The sequence below is a fragment of the Fusarium subglutinans genome (genome assembly GCF_013396075.1).
Source record: "Fusarium subglutinans strain NRRL 66333 chromosome Unknown NRRL66333_c0000004, whole genome shotgun sequence".
Taxonomy (NCBI): Eukaryota; Fungi; Ascomycota; class Sordariomycetes; order Hypocreales; family Nectriaceae; genus Fusarium; species Fusarium subglutinans.
In genome coordinates, this window is record NW_023502067.1 from 454,394 (window position 1) to 471,166 (window position 16,773).

A 16,773-nucleotide genomic window follows, 5' to 3' on the forward strand; every position below is an offset into this window, starting at 1 on the left:
GATATGCATGGATATGGCACCATTTTTCTCACTGCTGGGGCCCATATCGAATTTGTTTAGGTAAGTGATGATCCTTCGGGATATCGTCTATAAAGGTATAAGACCATTATCAATCTGACCATGATAGAACTCTAAGTTCAAATAGGTTATTATCGGGGATCCCGATAGACGAAGGAAGCACCGAACTGCCTATTCGGTTGCAATTCATGTTACATGCCGTACGCATTAGTCTTCAAAGACCATGGCGGAACCTGTATACCTAGTTACTTTCCACCAGTCTTTATACAGCTCGTCACTCCAATACGAAACTCTAAATATAATCTATCGGACTACGATGGTGCCGTGGGCGGCTAAGTAGCCTGATTGAAACAAATTGGCCGGGGTCCCTCTTGTGGGGCTGGGATGGCTCCCCGTGGGATACCGAAACATCGGCCGAATTACTGTCTCTTCCTGAAGCACGCTCATCACGATCTAGATGAAACCAGGGTGACTTTTGTTTACTGATGGCGGTTTCATGGACGCGTTGCTCCGATGTTCTCGACCAACTGCCGACTGGGAACCCCTGCTAGTTCCCGTGGGCTTCCCGGGTGGAGATTAGAGGACCTTGAGACTGAATCAGTTGAGGTCGGAAGTTGAATAGGTCAGTGTTTGGTCTCTTGTGATGTTCTGAGTATAAAAGAGTCAGTCTAGTCGTCAAACTGAAGATGTTTTCATAGGTCACTCACCAATCATCTACTACTCCCTTTTCCAACTTCAAAGATCCTCTTCCGTTCTTCTCTTCACCATGAAGTTCACTTCTGTTCTCCTCGCTGGCCCAGCTCTTGTTGCTGGAAGATATCTCAGTGACGAGGTTACCTCTGGCACTTCGACTCACTACGGCGGCAACGTCTCTGGAGGTAACTGTGGCTTTGTATCCTACACGATTCCTTCTGGTATCTATGGCACTGCTTTCTCTGGCCCCAACTGGGACAATGCTGGGGTTTGTGGCAACTGCATCGAAGTCACCGGTCCAACCGGCAAGAAGATCAAGGCCATGGTGAGTACCCATATAGTCTGATGGTTTGTGTGGTGTGGGCTGATGGATCTTGCTCTTAGATCGTCGACAAGTGCAACGAGTGCAACAAGGGCCACTTGGATCTCTTTGAAAATGCCTTTACTGCCGTTGGCGGTACAGACGGCCTTGTTCAGACCAGCTGGAGACTGATTTCTTGCGATATCACTACGCCCTTGGTCCTACGTAACAAAGAAGGTGAGTTGTCAACATGCTCTTCTCCTACCGCACCCCAAGTTCAACAGCTAACGTTATCTCAGGCACCAGCGCTTACTGGTTCAGCATGCAAGTCCGCAATAGCAACCTCCCCGTCAAAAGCCTCGAAGTTAGCACCAACAGCGGAAAGACCTGGACCGGAACGACCCGACGTGACTACAACTTCTTCGAGAACCCCAGCGGTTTCCAGGTTGATACCGTGGATGTTAGAATCACCAGCTCCACCGGCAGCACCATCATCGTCAAGAACGTCGGGGCTAAGCCTAGTACCGAATACCCAGCCAGCGGCAACTTTGCTTAAGATAACGGAGTTTTTTCCCTGTTTCTGCAAGAACAATTATCAACGGAGGGTTGGTGGAACGCTGCTCGGAAGGTGATTTTCTGGTGGAAAGATTGGGGGCCATTCTTGGAAGATTGTACATATTTAGCTTCTTCGTATATATCGCTCTTTTCATCGATGGCATGAGGATCTTGACGATTTCGACTCAGTGAAGCCTTAGAGTAGACCTATTTCCATCTTATGAAAAAGTGCTAATGTAGAGCATGGCCGCTTACATGAGCAGTCCGAGATTATTTCTCACAGTGACCGTAAAGTCGAATCTAAGATATCGATCTTAGGCGCTGCTCTCAACACGATTGGTCGGCTTAATGTTGCTTGGCATTTTGAAATCTGACGTCTGTTTTCCATTTACACAGACCATCCAAACACTTTCACCTCACACCATCTCATCTCAAAAAAACCCGGCATAGACAAGCGATGTCAGCTCTAGGCGTCAGCAAAGTGGCTATTTTATCATGCTGCGGGCGTGTATTTTTAGCGCTTATAAGACACGTATAAATGAGCATATCCTGATTTTTGAAAAATTTGTTCTACTTCTTTGCAAGACGTCTGCGTTTATCGATAGCTAACTCTTCTCTCTTGATTTTCATTAGATTAAGAAACATCGAAGATATCTCAACATGTCCAGCCCAAAGTCAAGCGAGGATGGCATCTTCAACTCTCCCGTGACCCACGACTTCTGCAATATCAAACCCCATCCGATCACCGGCCGCCTCATAGATTCCTACCCAGTCACTCGTACAAAGCCCATGCGCGTCCTATGCCTCGAGCAATCGATAACAGGCACCATGCCCCTCTACGTGGCCCTCAAGCAACTAGGCTACACGCCATACCACATGTCCCGCTCCCTTATCAGCCCCAAACCGAACCTTGATCTCTGGCGTGAAGCTCTCGATGCCAAGTTCTATGGGAAAGGAAAGCCCTGGGGCCGTGAAGAATTTGACAAGATACTCGGGTCGTATGATGCTGTGGCTGACCTGCCGGCCATCTGCTTCGTCGAAGAGCTCGTGGCCGCGTACCCCGATGCCAAGGTTATTGTCACTCAACGCGATGTTGACAGCTGGCTTCGAAGTATGGACTCAACCGGAGGCCGAGTCCTCCGGTGGCCCCTATGGAATACTCTCGCCAGATGGGATTCTGCGCTGGCTGGCCCCTTCTGGGAGTTTTCAAAGAAGGTCATGCCCGCCAACTTCCATACAATGACAGACTTCTCTGACAAGTCGCCAGCTCGTCAAGCCTTCCACGATCACTACAATCTTGTCAAAAGAATCGTTGCAGCCGAAAGGATGCTCGAGTTCAAAGTTCAAGACGGATGGGGTCCGCTGTGCAAGTTCCTGGATAAGGAGGCTCCTGAGGAGGAGTTCCCCAAGCTGAATGATTCGAAACAGTTCGTTTTGGCCCATAGCGTGATGTGGTGGATTGCTTTTGCCAAGATGGTTGGAAAGGCTTCTTTCATGACTGCTGTTTCGGGAGTCATTGCCTCGATATTTGCGATGTGGAGGTTGAAATATGCTGTTAAGATCGCTGGTATGCTTAGGCCGATCGCCGACTTGTCTTGATTTACTAGGTCTTGTAAGTGACGACCACGCTCCCTTGTTTACTTCTGCTAATAATCAACTCGCAGGTTTATAATCAAATAGCTGAATACGGTTTATTAATGTAATTCTATTGCTATGCTGCTAATTTAAGCGCATCTCGCACCACGATTTGCTTTCTGACCTGGCTTAAGCCAACACTACCCCCCAGTGTTTCACCATATCCCGTCTAGTTCCGCTCGGTTCATCTACCGAACGACCCAAACACCTGGAAATCAAGAGTCAAGACGGGCACTATCCCCAGTTCAACTATTCTAGAAACCGTTGCTTGCTATACGAGCCGGGAACCGGCTGCCACGGCCTTCAGGTCCGCGTTGTCATTCCGTGTAGCTTAACCTTATCGAGTAAATTCCAGGCACTCAAGACTTTACGACAATGGACAGTGGGCTTGAGTCCCCTAGCGCCAATGCTACGGAAACCATCTAGTGTTGCGCCAACTGCTACGAGCTGGGAATAGTGTCTCCTTTGTTCGTAGGTCTCGAATGTCTCACATTCCTCATGATGCAGCGGGCTGGACTTGGACCTGAATCTTATAATTCAATTGTCACTATGGGAGCTCGTATAAGTTCCGAAGCTGTCACTTGAGTTCTCTGCCAAGGGCCTTATTCTGCATCATGCTTCACATCCAAAGTCTTTCACCATGAAATTCGTCACAAGCCTTATTCTCCTAGCCGCGGCCTTTGTATCAGCGAAGCCCTCCGGAACAGCAGAGTGTGCAGCGATCTACCAGAGATGTATCGAAACAATAACGGTATGAGAAGCCTTCCTGTTGTTGGTTCGAAGCTAATGTCTTGTTAGCCACAAGAGTGCAAGAAGACTGATCGAGATTGTCTTTGTAAAGCTTGGGATGATGTTTTAACGTATGTCCAAGTTTGAATTCCATCCAACATCACGAAACACCATACTAACGGCAGTCCCTGTAGATGCCTGGTCGCCTGTCCAAATACTCCCCGCTACTGGTTAGCGAAGGAAAACGCCAGGGGTTTTTGTACATAAGATCGATGAATATGCAAGCGTGCATTTCTTGTCTTCGTCAATCTTACTTCTTACCTCTGGTTCAGTTTACGGGACAAGTTGGGCATAATAAGGGTTTCATGGCGCCCTGTTTGCCTATTTACAACAACTTGGGTACATTAATTTATGAACCGAGCCTTGGGTGAAGGGTTGCAAGAACTACCAGGCTGGAGACACCATACACTCGATTCGATCACACGCAATGTTACTGGGGCATGGCCCTCATATTTTCAGCTTGTAAGAGAAGGTCTCACCAAGGAAGTCGATCATGAGATAAACTTTAGGAAGCCTGGTCAATCAGCATATTTTAAATGTACATCATGAGCAGCTTGCAAGCAGTAGCCTTCGATGCTTTCCCAGTTCAGCCCCTGTTCCCACTTGCCAGTCTGTCGTGGACATATACTGCCTACTCAGCAGCTGAAGACTGAAGGGGATTCGACAATGTAATCTCGTCAACAACATACCTGGCGTACATAAGTCTGATTGGGATCTGCACGCTCAATTTATTCTCCTCAGAATTAGTTCGAGTTGTCTTTTGCGGTCACTGACTTTTCGGCACTCTCGTGTCACTCCGTCTTAGGGTAGTTCCAAAGGATCAGGCCGACGAGGAGCGAGTATCTTTTGTCATTTGGCATTTTGGCGATTCGCTGGAACATCAGAGGGCTTCGATCCAACCAACTCCTCGAGCCCACTGTCCGTTTATGCCTGACCCGGTGCTTCGGTCATCCCCTGACCTGTCCCCGGCGTCGTCTCCAGCTTCTGCGTACGACTCTTTCGGGGTAGATATATGACCGCAACAGCAGTTCTGTAAAGCACAGCCAGGCCTTCAACGACACCGCCGACTATTGCACCCGTGTCACTCCTCGATTCGGATCGATTGTCATCAGAGATTTCGGCAGTGGCTTCTGTGGCGCTTCCCGACGATGTGGTGCTTGTCTCTGTTGCAGCTGTTGTGTCGCTGGAAGGTTTCGATGTCTCACTTGTCGATGTCGTTTGTGAAACGGCTCTTGTCAATGCTCGGGCCTTCTGAGTGATGTAATAGGCATCTGCTGCAGCGACGGCACCACCGGCGATGTAGGTGTATTTGTGACCTTCGTCCATGATCAGGTATGTTATACTGTAGTATTCGACCTTCTTGCTATCCATCTGTTAGCTACTTGGCCAAGTGTTGTGAGTTTGTAGTAGCAGGATGTCATTCTGAACTCAGGGTTCTCTGTGTTTCCGCGGCCACCTGATATCTCGTTGCTGGTCACGACACCGTCTAGCGAGAGTACATTTCGAGCCGCTGGCACTCTTACACATGCCCAGGATCCCATTTTGGGTACTGAAGCGACACATGCTGCCAGACTCAGCTGTCGTCATAGCTGCCGGGCCGCCATTTTTGTAACCGTATGCTAGCATTTAAGAAGGCATAGCGCGTCGTCCAAGAGCTTTGGGCGTCTGCCTTGGCTGCAATGTCTCAGTTGCAGTGGGAAGTTTGGCGTAGAGTGCATTGCTGTGGCACATGTATAACTGAAACAATTGGAGAGTCCATATTATTTGCTGCATATTGGGCTGATTTGTCTCACTCGAGAGGGGGGGGGAACAGGAAAATGAACAGCGACAGAGAGGAACTGCAACTGATTTAATTGTTTCCATGTTCTATTTCTGTTTGGCTGTGGGGATAAAATCATGCTGAATTCAATGTACAACTCATCAACCCAGGATAATTGTCAAGGATCGCATGTGTTGGTAGTGTCGTCGAAAGGCCGTGTTTATTTTGGCACCGTTTTGGACGGTTGTTGTCAACCGTTTTGATCGGAATTCGTCGCCATGTTCCTTGCAGCAAATCGTTATCTTAACGCAATGATCATTGGGTGATACCACTTGGCATCTGACTTGGCTCGATAGGGCAAGTTCCATTGTCATTAACCCTTGCAGAGTCTGTGGGTGATCCTTGTCTGCTGCAAGTTGAGTGATTAACCCATCCAAGCTCCAATGATGAGATGACAGGTTCGGTCTAACGTGCCGAATTGAAATGAGATGAAGGAGGAAGTAAAATTTGAGACGAGGAGGATTCGCCTCTGCTTATATCCATCTCCCGCGACAATCGTGCTCTCGAGGGGAGAGAGTTTGCGCTGACTCAAATCAGTCAGCAAATTGACCTCGGAATGTAATCACAGATAGCTCATGATACCACGTCGCAAATAGTTAGAGCATGTCGTATAATATTGACCGAAGCCAATGATGACAAGATCAGGCCCCTGCTAGCTCCCGTGTAAACGAGGTCCCCGAATAATGAGCAGCCCATGGAGTGGAGAGGAGGAGGTGGGCTGACCGCTGACGCTGACAGTGGGCAGCCCCAATGCTTACAGTACCTAGAGATGGTCCTCAGTAACGTGCCCTCGGCCTTCAAACGGCGCTGCCGGGGTGTGTCCTCTAGCGTCTGTTAGCGGGTTCTCGTACTGGGCGAGGCGTTTGTGTCTCAACCCAACCCTTCCCTTCAAGGCGATGGCGCTGTGCCTCGCCCTTCTCTCAGCCGCGCAAGTAAATTAATTATTGTTCTTTTAATCTTCCCCTTCTATTTTATCACTCTCATCTTCATTCCCCTTTATTTTTCTTGTTATGGACTCGAATTGTTGACGAAATGCATCGCAAGGTCTTTGTTCTGAGTGTCCCGCTCATCTGCTTCTTGTTAGTCACAGCGAGCTTGTACCTTGGCCGAGATCATATAACCAGATTATCTGAGGCATACCTACCGCTCCATGCCCCCTCCTCCCTTAAGACCACGTCTACGGAATCAACAGATTTACCTTTGAGTACGACGTCAGATTTGGTTGACTCGCCTGTTATCGAGGAACCTCCTTCATATTCGACGCTCGACACTTACACCACAAGTACAATCGAGGTACATGCTGCACCAACCATCTCCTCCACAACTTCCGCAGCGCCCTCACCAACAACAACAAAATCTGCCATCCCAATTGCAAATGGTGAGTTCCAATCTTCAATTTTCCCTATCAGAGTGACTAACATGTCCCAGGCTCCGTCCTCTCTACTGAGCGCATCACTCCTTACATCCACGCCATCCTCGATCCTACTTCAAAAGAGCGCCCACGGCTTCAATGCCCTCCCTTGGACACCAAGCGATACAAGGACCTTCAGAAGAAGAAGGACACTCGCGGAGACGAGAATGACCAACATCCAATCGACTTCTTCTTTGCCCTTAATTTGCGCAATATCGTAGACCTTCTTCCTCGTCTCATGGGCAGCATTGTCGAGGCCATCCAATTCCTTGGACCTGAACGATGCGCCCTCTCAATCGTCGAAGGCAATTCTCCAGACGGAACTGCTGACGTTCTTGTCGCTTTGCGCCCATTCCTTGAGGAACTTGGAATTACTTACTTTTACAACAACTCTGCGATTAACCCGTCCAAAGGTCCTCGCATTCGCAAGTTGGCCCAGTTGCGAAACTTGGCCTTGGAGCCGCTGTTTAAGAAGAAGGTTCCTGCGGCGGATGACACTACCGTCCTCTTTATCAACGATGTCGCTGCTTGTCCCGATGATCTTCTCGAGCTTGCGTTCCAGCGTCGTAAGCTGAATGCCGATATGACCTGCGCTATGGACTTTACCTACGCTGGTCCTGATCCTACATTCTACGACGTATGGGTAAGTTTGACTCTATTATTGCGACCAAAGTGAGAAACTAACATGCTTCAGGTCGCTAGGACACTCGCAGGAGACACATTCTTCCCCATCCCCGAAGACGGATCATGGGACAATGCCTGGGACTTATTCAGAGGAAACCGAGAAGCACGAATGCGATACGACGCCCATCTTCCTTTCCAAGTCTTTGCCTGCTGGAACGGCGCAACAGCCTTCACAGCCGCTCCGATCCTCAACGGCTTACGATTTCGCGATCCCAAGAAGGACGAATGCTTCCAGGGCGAACCGCAACTATTCTGCAAGGACCTGTGGCATAAGGGCTATCGAAAGATCGCAGTCGTACCCAGCATCAGCCTGGAGTACACAGATGCGAGAGGCCAGGATATCAAGAAGTTGAAGGGCTTTACGAATGAGGTTATACGGCATATGGAGGAGGATAAAGCCCACATTGAGTGGCAGTACGAGCCGCCGGCGAAGGTCAAGTGCATGCCTTCATTTGATCGCCAGACATGGTTACCGTGGGATGAGTCATTGAAACGATAGATGCTTTATGGTTGTTTTCTTTTGTTCTTTTCTGTATTTGGGTTATACCAGCATTGTTAGACGTGGGTGGTGTTGATGGAGTTCATTCACGGCGTTCTATTCTCTGTACCAAAGAATCATAAACATCACGATGAAATCATACTTTTCCGAGCATCAAGACAATGGCTTGAAGGCCGTTTATGGCTAGTTCATGGATGACGATTGTCATGTGCAATATGGTTACATCTAGTCGGAAGTGGCATGTCCACCCTCTCGGTTCAACGTTAACTCCCTGCAAGTCATTGGGTAGTGTTCAGCCCTAGCGACTAATTATAGGTCTTCGTAAAGCCAATGCGAAGCCACATCAAACACGGACATACCCGTTGCGATGGCTGCTTACTAGTCATGAGACATCTGAAAGGCGAAAGCGCCTGACATCAACACTCACTTAGGCCATCGACATCTTAGTCCTTGTGGGTAGCAAGTAAATTACAGCAATATTGTTGACAATATCTAAGCCATCTAACTACTGTCTCATATCGTAATCTATCCGATGCATTCCGAGGTCATTCGAGGGTATGGGCTAACGATAGAGCTCCCCGTGCCAACAAGCAAGATAACATAAAATCCCCCCGTCCAAAAGATTCATTCATTCCCGTACACCATTCCGTGTCGTCATCATTCATATCCCAGTCTCACATTCCCTTTCCCTGAATACGCTCCGCAGCAACACCGTAGGCGGAGAGGGTGTCACCAACCTCGCAAGGATCCTCCCCGAACTCAACCTTCTCAAATCCCTGAGGGCGATCCTTTTCCAAGGCCATCTTGCCCATCTGCGCCTGGCATCGAAAGCTCCCAAATCGATATTCGACCACGGACCGGCCTCCCTTTGAAGCGTCCCCCTGAACGATGAGTTCCGTGACCTCGTCAATCTCAAAGACGAAACGGTCCTTGAAGAACTGTGTGAGGGAGCTGGGGTTCACGAAGGTGCTTTTCCCGGTGATGATGAGAACACGCGACGCAGGTCCCAAAATGCGTTGTTCCCCATACTTGACGCGATTGTGAGTGACTCGCAGAGGAAAGCCGCGAATACTAAGGCCCTGGGTGAGAGACTTTGAGAGGAGGAGCTGAGCAGGGCCAGGAGTGAAGAAGACGACCTTTGCGGCTGCGGTTTCGTGGCGCTCCCCGTCAGGCTCGTTGATGACAGAGCACCAGATGCGTCCGACGTTGCGGATCTGTCCAAGCAGTTCATGATGGGTGACATCAGGTGGGAGATTGGTCAGCCAGAGGGCGCAGTTCTGGTCTGGAGTGAGGCTCAAGGCGCTTGCATTTCGTGTGTTGTGTTCTCCTTTGTAGTTGTCAGAAAAGATAGACTCCCTAGCTTCATCTTCACGGGCAATGTGGCTGGGAGGGCGATTGATAGCCGCCATGGGCCGGAAGCCACGGGGATTTTGTTGACGGGCAGCCAGACTGAACTTTTGACGTTGATCATCTTGGCTCTGGACATATGGGACCTTCTTCAGAGCGTCCTCAAGCCAGGAGGAGAGAAAAGGACGCGGAATCTCCTGAATAGGAGCCAGGGGGGTCTGAGCAGGGGGGGGAATTGTTGGGGGGGCCATGCTTTGGTGCTCGTTGATTGCGAGCTGGCTGAAGTGCCCCTTTAGACCTTCCCAGATGGCTGGAGATGGAGCCAAGGCTCCAGGGAACAGGCTTCTGCTTGAAGTGACATGGTCATGAGGAGGAGCAATAGGCTGGCGGATAGGATAGGCTGGTGTGGCTAGCCCAGCCACATTCGACTTGAAAGACATAGGCTTTTGAGGCATGAAAGCGTAAGCCTCATGGTTGCGCGTATGCATAGAGATTGGTTGGGTTCGGGCCTGAGGAGCTTGATAAATAGGAGTTTCCTCGATGATTGCGTTCAGATTGGTCTGGGGAAGAGGGCCTCGATCCTTACGGAGACTGGGTGATTCCCCAGCAACCTGCGAGAACGTCATGTGGGATTGTTTCTTGAGTTCAGAACCTGTGCTAATAGTGCTAGGTCTTGTAAATGGGCTGCTCAGCTCATTAGGGGGAGGAGTAACATCGAGATCAGGGCTGCTAGAACTCTCCCGAATTGTTGGAGTGGGGGGCGTTTCCATCTTGAAGAGTAGTCCAGATGGAACCGATGGTGAAGATGAGTTGAAGATGAAGAATTATGATATGCTGGATAAGTGTCGATACAGTAGGGTACAGTAGAGGAGAGTCGAGTGAGATGATGAGAATCAAGATTCGAAGGCCAGTAGAAGCGAAGAAGAATTTATAGTCCACCTTATCGGTGAGTTGAGATTGCCTATTGTTGTGATTGAATGGCCCGTGAACAGCAAAATATCGTTGGACAATGGCGGTGGTCGTTTCTATTCATTCATCCCGCCTTCATTGATAGAAGCCGATGTGTGAAGCGGGGTTCGAATAGAAACAATACTGAACGATCAAAGAAAGAAGAATCAGAATACCGAGTTATATTAATGAATTTGCTTCCACAAACTTTACACACCGCTGTGGTTGAGGTACTCGGTTTGTAGCCGTGCCTCGGGTAGCTGCACAGAATACGTAGAAGAGCCCGCTGTCAGACAATGACTTAACTTGCGGTCAAGGGAGGGTTTCTCAATGTATGAAAGAATGTTTTGTAAGAGTAAATTTCGAGTTTGTGTTTTGATGTATGTCTCGAAGATGTGGTTGCTATAGCATGGCAGCCTGGGTACTCTGTCTATGTCACCTGGCAAGCAGCTGTTAGTCATGTGTCGTTTGATATCAGACGATGACGTCTTATTTCACCTTCACTGGCCGTGAGTCAGGCATGGTAAGTGATTAGATTCCCATAGACAAGCGGTGTATGCTTCAGGAGGGAGATGCGGCAACTTGCCGTTGAGTGTTACCCTAGATTTCTGCAACTTCATACCCAAGACCGCATACTCTGATGGGATTCCATGATCTCCGCCTATTATACATCCCTGCCCTGTCGATTCTTCATCCTGAATTCCATGATAGAACTCTGCGTGATCTCTTACACTGTATTCATAGACCCATGATATTCCATGCCTTCTCCGGTGTTTGCCATTGCCTGACCCCCAGTGACTGCCCTGCTCCGGGCGGGTATTGCAACGCCATCCCCGAGACTGCACTGGACCTCCACTGCGTTAGCTGTTGCAAGCAATTCGCTCTGCCTCTTCCAACGTATGTACCTTTGCGGAATCGTGCGCGAGGTTTCACGGCCGTCAGTCCTTTGACCTGGTAATGAAGACCATTACCCAATCGCCCCTGTGGCAAACAGAACAAATAATGTTTTCTATACACTTGTCCACAATTTCCGTGACAGAGAAGAGCGGAATGGATGAGCCACTTGCTGGACATTGGGTCAAGTTCAGCTTCGTTCTTCTTCAAGCGGGATGAGCATCAGCCTTACGAAGGATGGCAAGTGGTCAGGGAGAGCCTTTGGGAAATACCATCGATTTTGAGGTTCGTGGGGGACTTTCCTGCCAAGACAGTGATAGACAGACAGACAGTTAAGACTAAAGCCCCTCTGACTCGTGGTCATGGCACGTATCAGGATGGATGACTACCGTATCATCTTCACCGTTGATCCAAGTTTTCATGCTTCTTTGGCTCGTTCAAACGCCTGGCAGTATATCCAAAATTGACTTGAGATGTCTGGTTGCTCATCCTTCCGTCCATGGCATCCCCCACGACTAGGGGAATCGCTCGGCAACAGGAGAAAGAACTGAAGGACAACTAACGGAGATTCCGAGTGCTGGCCTGGGAATTTAAACCAATTTCCTCGGCCGATTCATGCTCGCCTCGCTCTCATTCAAGGATAAACATTTTGTCGTCTCTTTGTTGGACTAGTGGAGATCGGAACTGTCAGATACGCAAGGCTTCGTTGTGGCCCATGACCTGGAGATTTGCATACCCCCAGGACGCCAGTGCAGTATCTGTGCATTTCTCAGTATATCATTAGCAGTCCCGTGTCAAAAAGGCTGTTGAACTTGAGAAATGCTTTCGCTTTCAGACTGTTCATGGCGAAATATGGCTCGTCGGTTCGTAGCTTGGCAGGCGATGTACTTTTCCAGAAAGGTCTGGCTGGCCAAAGGACTCAACAACTCGATGAGTTCGTGTATACAGACGTGCGAACTTGCGCTGGTCATTATTACCCATGCAATGACGGATTGATCAATGGGCGTGGCGAGTAAGTCCATCAAGGAAAGGTCAATTCTATAACGTGTCTTTCGTGAAGTGTAAGTGCCGAACCGGAGAGCAATTGGGTCGATAATGCGCATCATTTCGAAGAAGACATCAACAGCAAGAAGTAGGAAGTGCTGTTGATCCAATTCTGTCTGGCATTGGGATCTTCATCTTCATCATTACCTACCAACACTTGGAAATGGTAAAGCATTTACATACGGTTTGCAGAACAGCGTGGATGAAACTCATGCATTGGAAGAAGAAAAAAAACACGACTCTCTTTCCTACTGATAAACTACCAATATCGAAAAAGAAAAAAAAGAAATACAACAGCGAGTCGGTCAATTCCTGACTGCTCACAACGGCTTCCTGTCCATGTTCCCCCCTCCCCACTTGTTATGTATGGTGCTAGACACGAAAAAAAGAACTTGCGGTTTATGTGGATCGAACACATGACCTTCAGATATCAATTGATTGAAGTTTGACTTCAGTCTGACGCTCTCCCAACTGAGCTAAACCCGCTTGTTAAATTCTCAAGAATTATTGTAGATGATGACCATCGAGTCGGAGGCATTGCTCCGCGGACGATGGAAGAATTGCCGGGGAGATGGCATCTCAGCCAGTAGCCCAGCATCTGTGGCTACCTACTATGCCGCTCATCACTTTATCTTGTTACCTAAACTTAATTGGTCGCTTAGAAGTGGTGTATACTGAGAGCCAATTCAAGCTCTGCATCCCAGTTGCAGATGACGTTACACAGACAACCATCTACAGCATCGTAACAGCAGATCAGCGAGTGAATGGATTTGGCTACAGTAGCACACGACATGAATCTGAGAACTTTATTCCCCGTATGGAGCGGCAAGTCTCGCTTCACTTCCCGTCCTTGATGATATGATGCTGCCTCATGAAGTGCCTCGTGTTGAGCCTCTTGATCTATTGAATGTGGATGCCTTGTGCGGGAGCTGGGCGAAGTAGGGCTGAAAATTCAGGAGATTTAGACAAAATAACACAGGTATCTTCCGAGGCACAAGCCTGATTGTCGCTGTCAGGTTGGTCATCTTGAGGCCTCTTTTCTTTCAGCTACCTAAGGTACCTACTAACACTTGCTAAGTGGGGGGCCATGTTAGGCAGGGTCCGGGGAGGAGTCAGGACTTACAGGGGCCCCCACAGGGGCCCCCACAGGGGCTGTCGAGCTGTAAGTCCTAGCCTAAGGGACGGGATGGACGTGGACGGCAAACATCACATCACCTCACATAGATCCTGACCATTGAGATCAACGTTTCAAATGATGCACGTAACACAACCAACAATCATGCATAGATAGACTGCAATTTGCTGTGATTTGTCTCCCGTCTTTCAGAGTATTGGCCAGGAAGAGGTGCTATCAAGCTGTAATTGGCGGGTCTTGGATGATGTAGTTCCCCAACAACTAAGACGCCTTTTTGCGGTCCGAGGTGCCTTCACATGGATGGACGTGCCTGTGCATACAGCTGCCGTAGGCAATGGCTGGCAATGGCTGACAATGGCGTCAAGGCCAACGGTGAGGCAGCAATGGCACCAGGCATCAGCAAGTCCTAAGCTATCGGATTGGACCTCTTCCCCGCCAACCCAGTCCTTGCAAGCCAAAAGTAGGCTGTATTTACTGTAATTTGCTCGCACTGGATCTACAGTCTAAGCCCAGGCTTGTTTTATCTTCTCTTTCTCCCCTGCTAGGACCTTTTTGAACTTTGATCAGGCACGCACCTCGTCTACCTTCAAATATGAACCCCCCTCAGCCTCCTGGGCCTCCTCCTGGGCCTCCTCCTAGGGTCTCCGAACACTCCATCAACTCATCATACTTTGCCCCCTACTTCAACGATCTTCACGATCACCGTAAAAGATCTCGGTTCAGAATGCTCGAAAACGTTGGTGAAAACATTTCTGACATGACATGGAAATGGAAGTACAAGCTCCTCCACCGCAAGAAATCTCCTCTCGATGAGCCGCTTGATCTCGAGAAAGAGTACAAGGAGGAGGAGCCCGAGGAGATCAGCAACAAAGATCCCTCGTTTGGTGCCGACACCACCATACAAACCCTATACGAGGGAAAGCACTCGGACCCTACGAGAAACAATTGGGACTGGCAAAACTTCCCACCCAAGCAAGTGTCCAAGGCCATTGCCAGGGCACGAGACCGTGTTGCCATCAAGGTCTACAAGATCAAAGACATTCAGAAGGGCGCTATCTCAAACCGATACCCTCTCAAGTATCACAAAGTCGACATCCAGAACCCTCTTCTTGTCAGCGCAATCGAGCCTATCCTGAAGAAGGAAAATCTCCATCTCGATGTCCACGATAACGCTGTCTTCAAAGAGCCTTTCCGCCCTCTGTGGTTCTGTCAAGATGAGATCCGGGACTTGTATCGCAACACCAAGCAGGACGATCCGCTCAAGGGATATCTGCAACTGCTCCTCAGAGTTCTTGATGAGATCTTCCGCGATCTCAAGATCAAGCGACGCAATTTGCTTGACAAGGATCTCATTGACTTCCGAACAGCCTGGACTCTATTCCCCAGAGACTCTACAGCCTACAGCTACGGAATGAACTCCGAGTTCATTGCAAAGGTAGATGGCACGGAGTATGACACCAATGAGGGTGTTATGCAGCTCGTCCTGACGGCCAAAGTCATGGCTTTCAACGGCGAGGAGTTCATCTGGAGAAAGAAGTCACTTACGATCAACGAGTTCGCTGGAAACAAGCCCATTCGTGAACTTCGTCATTACCCTTTTGAAATGCACCCAGAGAAAGATGCCATCGAACAGCGCTTGGTGTCTCGGGGTCGCAAGGTTCTTGACCTACAAGGCTTGGCTTATTGCTCATACAACGGCATCGCTCTGCACCCGGGAGAATCTGGCGTTGAAAAGCACAACGTGGAGGGCCGTATCCTAGTCGACGTGGTCGGATATAACAAACACCACCTTGCCCAAGGAAAGCGTGAAAATAAGGACCCAGAGATTGAGGTGGTCGATACATCGCGCCGCCGCCGTAAACAGGATCTCGCCGACGCCAAACCTGAGGGCAAACAACCCAAGGCACAGCAGAAGAGGCTCAATGAGGAGGATCAGGCAAAGAACAGGGAAGAGCTTCTTCGGAAGCCCAAAGAGCTTGCATTCATGACCGAGCTCATTGGTGGATATGCATTGAAGAACAAGCTCTGGGGTAAGATCGCTGATACCTGATGTTTTGTGCTTGTGCTAATAACTTATAGTCTATTTCTATGTCGAGGATCTTGAGCCGATTGTCTGGAACGATCAAGCTTACTCCCACCTCGTCTTTGACGAACAGCAAAAGGATCTAGTACTGTCGTTTGTTCAGAATCACAGCCTTGCCAACGGCGCCAAAACGGCTATGGAAGATGTAATTGTCGGCAAGGGTCAAGGTCTCATCATGCTTCTGTCTGGCCCCCCTGGAACAGGAAAGACTCTCATGGCCGAAGCGATTGCGGATCGCACCCATCGTCCTCTCTTCTATTTGCAGGCTGAAGATCTTGGTATTAATGCTGCCGCTCTGGGTGCAAACATCAAGAGAGTGTTTGAGATGGCTACGGAGTGGAACGCTGTCATCCTGCTTGACGAAGCCGACGTCTTCATGGCGGAGCGTAACCCCAATGACATCCATCGCAATGAACTCGTCAGCATCTTTCTTCGCGAGCTCGAGTACTATCGCGGCATCATCTTCCTCACTACCAACCTGTACCATACCATTGATACGGCGTTCCGCAGCCGAGTCAGCTTGCATCTCCTCTTCAAGTCTCTCACCCGTGAGGCTCGCGAGACCGTCTGGCGCAAGTTCCTCAAACGCCTGTCTGACAGTGATCGCATCACAGATGTCACGGACGAATCTCCTGCCACGGGTTCCACCACGCCTAGAAACGCCAGCACAGACGAGGATGCTGGAGGAGAGGTCACCGCAGCCTATGAAGACAAACCGCTTGATGCCGAGGACATTAAAGAGCTGTCACTTTGGCAACTCAATGGACGAGAGATCAAGACAGCTGTCAAGATGGTACGCAGCTGGTGCGATCACAAGGGGTATATCATGACGCTGTCGCGATTGGAGAATGGCATCAAGGTGACAAGCCCCCATTCGAACAAGGACGGCGACGTTGATAAGGATCTTTACGAGTAATT

The 16,773-nt window shown here is 49.3% G+C and overlaps 6 protein-coding genes across 6 annotated transcripts; 4 read left to right on the top strand and 2 right to left on the bottom strand.

Moving 5' to 3' along the window:
- Positions 1–784: 784 nt before the first annotated feature.
- Positions 785–1,568, top strand: FSUBG_969 (uncharacterized protein; the record flags this gene model as incomplete). Its single annotated transcript, XM_036688229.1, has 3 exons — positions 785–1,036; positions 1,096–1,249; positions 1,312–1,568. The coding sequence occupies 3 exons, from the start codon at positions 785–787 to the stop codon at positions 1,566–1,568; spliced, it is 663 nt and encodes a 220-aa protein (XP_036543555.1).
- A 659-nt stretch (positions 1,569–2,227) lies between these two features.
- On the top strand, positions 2,228–3,166 carry FSUBG_970 (uncharacterized protein; the record flags this gene model as incomplete). The annotated part of the gene is made up of 1 exon (XM_036688241.1): positions 2,228–3,166. The coding sequence occupies one exon, from the start codon at positions 2,228–2,230 to the stop codon at positions 3,164–3,166; it is 939 nt and encodes a 312-aa protein (XP_036543556.1).
- Positions 3,167–4,915: 1,749 nt separating this feature from the next.
- FSUBG_971 (uncharacterized protein) lies at positions 4,916–5,362 on the bottom strand (the record flags this gene model as incomplete). The annotated part of the gene is made up of 1 exon (XM_036688252.1): positions 4,916–5,362. One exon carries the CDS (start codon positions 5,360–5,362, stop codon positions 4,916–4,918), a length of 447 nt encoding a protein of 148 aa, XP_036543557.1.
- A 1,480-nt stretch (positions 5,363–6,842) lies between these two features.
- Positions 6,843–8,404, top strand: FSUBG_972 (alpha-1 3-mannosyltransferase; the record flags this gene model as incomplete). Its single annotated transcript, XM_036688263.1, has 3 exons — positions 6,843–7,188; positions 7,239–7,864; positions 7,916–8,404. 3 exons carry the CDS (start codon positions 6,843–6,845, stop codon positions 8,402–8,404), a joined length of 1,461 nt encoding a protein of 486 aa, XP_036543558.1.
- A 674-nt stretch (positions 8,405–9,078) lies between these two features.
- On the bottom strand, positions 9,079–10,521 carry FSUBG_973 (uncharacterized protein; the record flags this gene model as incomplete). Its single annotated transcript, XM_036688274.1, has 1 exon — positions 9,079–10,521. One exon carries the CDS (start codon positions 10,519–10,521, stop codon positions 9,079–9,081), a length of 1,443 nt encoding a protein of 480 aa, XP_036543559.1.
- Positions 10,522–14,364: 3,843 nt separating this feature from the next.
- FSUBG_974 (TOB3 (member of AAA-ATPase family)) lies at positions 14,365–16,771 on the top strand (the record flags this gene model as incomplete). Its single annotated transcript, XM_036688285.1, has 2 exons — positions 14,365–15,802; positions 15,852–16,771. 2 exons carry the CDS (start codon positions 14,365–14,367, stop codon positions 16,769–16,771), a joined length of 2,358 nt encoding a protein of 785 aa, XP_036543560.1.
- Between the last annotated feature and the right edge of the window lie 2 nt (positions 16,772–16,773).